Source organism: Oreochromis aureus, linkage group 3 (assembly GCF_013358895.1).
Source record: "Oreochromis aureus strain Israel breed Guangdong linkage group 3, ZZ_aureus, whole genome shotgun sequence".
In the NCBI taxonomy this organism is placed as follows: Eukaryota; Metazoa; Chordata; class Actinopteri; order Cichliformes; family Cichlidae; genus Oreochromis; species Oreochromis aureus.
This window is the reverse complement of record NC_052944.1, coordinates 42,031,678-42,037,224: the sequence shown is the minus strand read 5'-3', so window position 1 is coordinate 42,037,224 and position 5,547 is coordinate 42,031,678. Positions and strand designations below refer to the sequence as shown.

Genomic DNA, 5,547 nt, shown 5'->3' with positions numbered 1-5,547 from the left:
TCCTGTAGTTTAACTAATACAACATATTGCAAAGTTACAAAATGTAAAAAAATCACTCTACTATACTGCCGTGGAAATTTCTCTTAATAAAGTCTGTAACACGATCAGCTGTGGCCAAGCTGCATGGGGAGAGCAAACAGACAGCAAACGTCGTGTTATACAGTCAGGAGAGCACTGCCTTTGAGATGTCGCAGCATCTCTTTTGTACCCTCACACATGATTCCTGTATCCTTTCTGTCACAACATTTTCTTGTCCCACCTGCAGCTGTTGCTGGGAAGGGTGAGACTCCCACTATCTATGCTCCAGGAAGCACCTGGCACTGGTCTTTCTGGGAGTTTCATCCTTCTTCACCCTAACAGTCAACAGATAACATAGTTGAGCATAGCTAAGCAATAAAAGGCTATACAAAATTCAGCATTGAAATTCTAAGCACCTAAATCTAAATGTCAGAATAAAGTAGACCCAAATAGCTCTAGTTATAAATACCCCAGTATATTTCACAATTTAAACACATATGGTTGTTCTGAGAGGGGGTGGTGTGGGTAGTTTGGGGTGGGGGTGTAGATATTAATGATCCTCTTGACCATAGATTTGAAGGTTTAAGTGAATGTGCTTGTTTTGCTGACTCATTCATTTCCACGGTCAGACCACATCCTTTGAGCTGAACATATAAAGCTGAGCATCACAGTGAGTTTCAGTGCATTCAACGTCTGCTCAAAGAGGGAAGAAGAAGAAATGTCCTGCCTGAAGAATTTCAGTCTTCTCATCTCATGTGTGCTCCTCTTCATCATCCAGCCAGGTGAGTGATGTTTTCTATTGTACTTTAATTATTGATCATTTTAATCTTCATGTAAACGAGCATGATGCAAAGTCACACTGTTGATATCCTTCAGGTGTTGTTGCACTCGTCTGTTCTTCACTTCATCATCTGCTGATTTATGTGTCCTAATATTTTGTTTCTGTTTCAGGTCGTGGTTCTGAGATTATTAATGGGAAAGAAGTCAAGCCACACTCACTGCCTTTCATGGCTTATGTGAGAAGCAGGACAACAAATCTTTTCTGTGGAGGGATATTAATCCATCCACAGTGGGTCCTGACAGCTGCCCACTGCCATGGGTAAGAACCTGAGGTCATGTTTTCGTAAATTTTAAAAATATGTGAACTATTTGAAAAAACTCCTTCAGTAAGTACCCAGAGGTCACTACCCTCACCTGTGGTCACGAGCTCTGGGTAGTGACCGAAAGAATGAGATCAGGGCCAGAGCAGCAGAATTAGTTTTCTCTAAACGATGGCTGGCCTCTCCTGTAGAGAAAGGGTCATTCATTCAGCCACTGGAGAGAAGCTCAGCTGCTACTCTTCAACTCGCAGGTTAGGTGTCATGTAGGAGACGCCAGAATCTTTAAAGGTTAAATAATACACATAGCTATAATTATGCATGCAAAGCTAATTAAATTTAATGGAGAGGATGATTGTAGTATATTTAAAGCAAACAAAACAGTGTTGCACTCACTTAAAAATAACACAGAAGTCACAGCTACTTATACTTTATCTAAAACATTTTGTATTGTTAAATTTCTTTATTCAGCTTGAAGAAAACATAATGCAGATTCACCTAAAGCTCAGTAACAGCCATAACCCAGCCATGCACACACATATACATAATACACAACAATAAGTTACTATGATTATTGTTTTAGAAATCGCTGACCTGTTAATCTTTTAAATATGTAAACCTTCATCACTACATTGTGTTTTTTCTTTTGCAGGATGGATCAGGTGACCCTGGGAGCCCACTCCATCAGTAGAGAGGAAAAATATTCTAAACAAATCCGAGTCATTGAGGAACATTTTCCTCATCCTCAATACTGTTGTGCATTCCACAACAATGACCTCATGTTGCTGAAGGTAAGATGATAAATAAGTGTCTGATCACAAATGATGTAAATAGTAACTGGACTGGTTGTTATTTGGCAGCTTTGTACTCTACCTGAGCTCAAAGAGAGTTATATAACATGGCTTATTCACCCAAACACGTTTTTGTATGCTTAAGTGCTTTCTATCTAACATTGACACACACACACACACACACTACAACTTATGCATCGGAGAGCATCGTGGGGTTCAGTATCTTGCCAAAAGAAGTCACGGCCGGGTTTGCACGAGGAAGGAGGGCTCAGAGCCTGACTCACACGGAGGCACGGAAATTATGTGATTCACAAGATTTTATTACAATAAACCAAATAATAATGTCAAGAGGACAAAGGTTTTCAACTATAATACAACTATTATTGTATTTGTCTGACAGACAAACCAACTATAGTAGGAGTAACAAGACGAAAACTTTACAGGCTTACGTCTGACAGTTGGAGGGGTAACGTGAGGGAGAGGTCGGAGGGTCCGGGTGAGCAGCCTGAACGTAGCGCTGGAATCCGGGAAATGGTGCTCCGAGGGCAGGCAGGTGTGATGAGGGAATATCCATTGCAAGTGACAAAGCTGCCGCAACCAAGCAGGCGAGCAGAGGGAGATGGCTATTGTCCACGAAGAGCTGTGACAATTGACTGAAGAAAACAAACGTAACAGTAACGACTTATTATGCACAAGCTTTCCTTAATTCTGTGACTGACAACAATTACTGACGAGTGTTAGCTGATCACTTGCGGAGTAGTGATGTGTCGGTCGCGAATGAAACGGCTCTTAGAGCCGACTCTTTGACGTGAACGACGGGATCCGGTAGGTTTTTGGGGTTTTTTTTCTTTCTTTCACCCTCTCTCACTTCTTTTTTCGCTTCACTCCGCACGTGAGCCTTGTGTTTGCTGAGCAGAGGGGGGAGGGGCGGTGGTTACACTCTCAGTAGCACAGGAACAGCGCAGGAGGGAGAGACAGAGAAAAAGCGCCAGGGGCAACAACAAGAGACAACGTCCTCACATCAGAAAGGTATAGTAAAGAAAATGAGTGACGCCAAGAAAAGAAGCGAAATCTGGAACCACTTCGATTTTATTGACATTACAAAGGCAGAGTGTAGAGTCTGCAAGAAAAGAATATCATATAGAGCTGGCTCCACAAACAACCTGCACAGGCACCTGAGAACTGTCCACCCATCAGTGCAGTGGGAAGATAAAACACAGTTGAGTGTGATATTAATAAAGATGCCAGAGTGTCTACTCCAGCTGTTGCTGCTGCTGCTGCATCTACAGCATCATGCAGTATATCACCACAACCACCTAAACCAACCCAGACCTGGCAAAAATGATTGCACATGATTTCCAACTGTTTTCAGTTGTGTATGACAAAGGATTCAGAAAGTTTATTCATGCACTGAATCCTATGTATGCAATTCCAAGCAGGAAAAGACTGTCCCAAAAAAATCATCCCAGGTCTATAAGACAGAGAACGTGGATCTTCTTTTTGTTTTGCATATTTTAACATATATTTTATTGTGTTCTGGTTTGCAGTGTTTTGTGTTGTTTCACTTTAAATTCATTTAAAAGGAAAAAGCTGAAAATTTAAATAGTTAAAAGTTGAATTGTAAATAGTTGGTTTTTGTATTTTATAATTTATTTTTTTACATTTTATGTGGAGTGAATAAATAAAAGCATATTTATATAACAAACATATATAAATAAAAAACATTTTTTTTAGATTAGTAATTCATTTTTAGCATAATTTTATATTGTTGTTCATAATAAAATAGAGCAACAAAACAACCTGAAGAGCCTAAAGATCCATCTCTTTTTAGTGAGTCGAACCGAAGGAGCCGGTTCTCTAACAAGAACCGGAATTCCCATCACTATTGCGGAGAGTAGTGGTGTGCGCCGGTCTTAAATACTGGTCGCGTAATCAACTGAGGGTGCGGAGACACGTCGAGCGCGGCGACTCCCCCCAGGCGTGAAGACAGCAACGGGAGATGAGTATTCCAGTACTCACCCAAACCATGACAAAGGATTTTTGACATGCAGAATGGAGACACCAGGGATCAAAAACCAAACCATTGGATTAATAGATAACCTGCTCTACCTCCTGAGCTACAGTCAATTCAGGTTTTGCTTACTTAAGTAAAACTTAGTTTTCATTCTTTAAATTATAAAATGTATTTCTGTGTGTTTATAGATATGTTTCAACACATCACTGCACATATTTCATATTTTTCAAGCAAAATATTAGAAATAAATGAGTGGTGATTCAAGTCTAACTTTCTTTTTTTTCTTTTTTTTAGCTTGACAAACCGGTGAGGAAAACCAGGGCCGTGCAGTGGCTCGAGTTTGGCAACACTGTGAGAGACCCGGAAGCTGGCAGCAAGTGTCTGGTGGCTGGATGGGGAATAACCGAAACAGAACGAATATCAGACGTCCTCATGTCTGTCAATGTGACTGTGGTTGACAGACAGACCTGCAACAGACCTGATTATTACAACCACATACCTGTGATCACCAGAGACATGATATGTGCTGTTTCAGATGGTACAAAAATCACTGATACCTGTCAAGTACGTATGAAGAATCCATGTATTTTTCCTTGTTTGAAGTAAATGTTCATTCAGCTCAACACCTGTGAGTCAAAGAAAGACTGTCATGTGTTTGTTCTTGCTGCAGGGGGATTCAGGAGGGCCGCTGTTGTGTGATGGAGCGCTGGTTGGAGTCACTTCTTTTGGACACGAAGATGGTTGTGGTATCATTAAAAAACCTGGAGTCTACGCATTTGTCTCAGAGAGTAAACTCTACTGGATCAAATCCACGATGAAGTTATTTTAAATGTCGTGAAACCACAGCCGTCAGTCAGAGTGATTATATCTGTCAGCGCTGTATCTGAAGACCATTATCCATTTTATCATCTCACTGTTCCTCTTCCATTTTATGATATTTTAGTTTCTGCTAGCTTGCTATACTTTTTTATAGATTCTGCACTTGGCTAGTCTGCTGCATGAACTTATGGCAGATAAAGACAAACATTAATTGGACTGACCTCCTAACCTCATTTTAGGCCTACTGTATACAAAATTGGACACCGTTTGGCATTTTACCCTCTTTCACCACCTCTAATACAACCAACCTAAACAAAAATGAGGATTGTCAACAGGTTTTTTGAAAAATATTAAAAGAATTTTAACATTCTTGTTTTTTTTTTCATTTCATTTTATGACTGCGTGCTTGAAAACCAACTAAACAAACATTTTTCTATATACTTGCTGATTTTCTACTTTCTAATAAAGCTGGAGGCATGAATAAAACAGTACTCATTTTTGCTGTCTTTTTCTTTAATTTTTTGGTACAGCAGTTTCAAACTGTACCTTTCAAAGTATCATCATTAATATAATAAGTTTACAATTACAGTCTTACTTTGAGGCCTAAGAATCATTTTCACTGCCTTTTCCTACACTTTTGGTCAGCTATAAAATGACAGAGAATTTTCACTAATGAGAAACACACAACTGAGTGATGCATAAACCTCTTAAAATTTTGCTTCACATGTTGAGGATCTCCTCTTCCTTAGGATTCAGTGACATGATCTTCACACATTCACCTCCATCAACACTGTGTCTTTTGTCATCG

At 39.8% G+C, this 5,547-nt stretch overlaps 1 protein-coding gene across 1 annotated transcript; it reads left to right on the top strand.

Moving 5' to 3' along the window:
- The first annotated feature begins 677 nt into the window (after positions 1–677).
- On the top strand, positions 678–5,224 carry LOC116316666 (granzyme K-like). Its single transcript, XM_031735286.2, has 5 exons — positions 678–800; positions 970–1,117; positions 1,768–1,906; positions 4,215–4,484; positions 4,591–5,224. The coding sequence occupies exons 1-5, from the start codon at positions 737–739 to the stop codon at positions 4,747–4,749; spliced, it is 780 nt and encodes a 259-aa protein (XP_031591146.2). The 5' UTR covers positions 678–736; the 3' UTR covers positions 4,750–5,224.
- Positions 5,225–5,547: the final 323 nt, after the last annotated feature.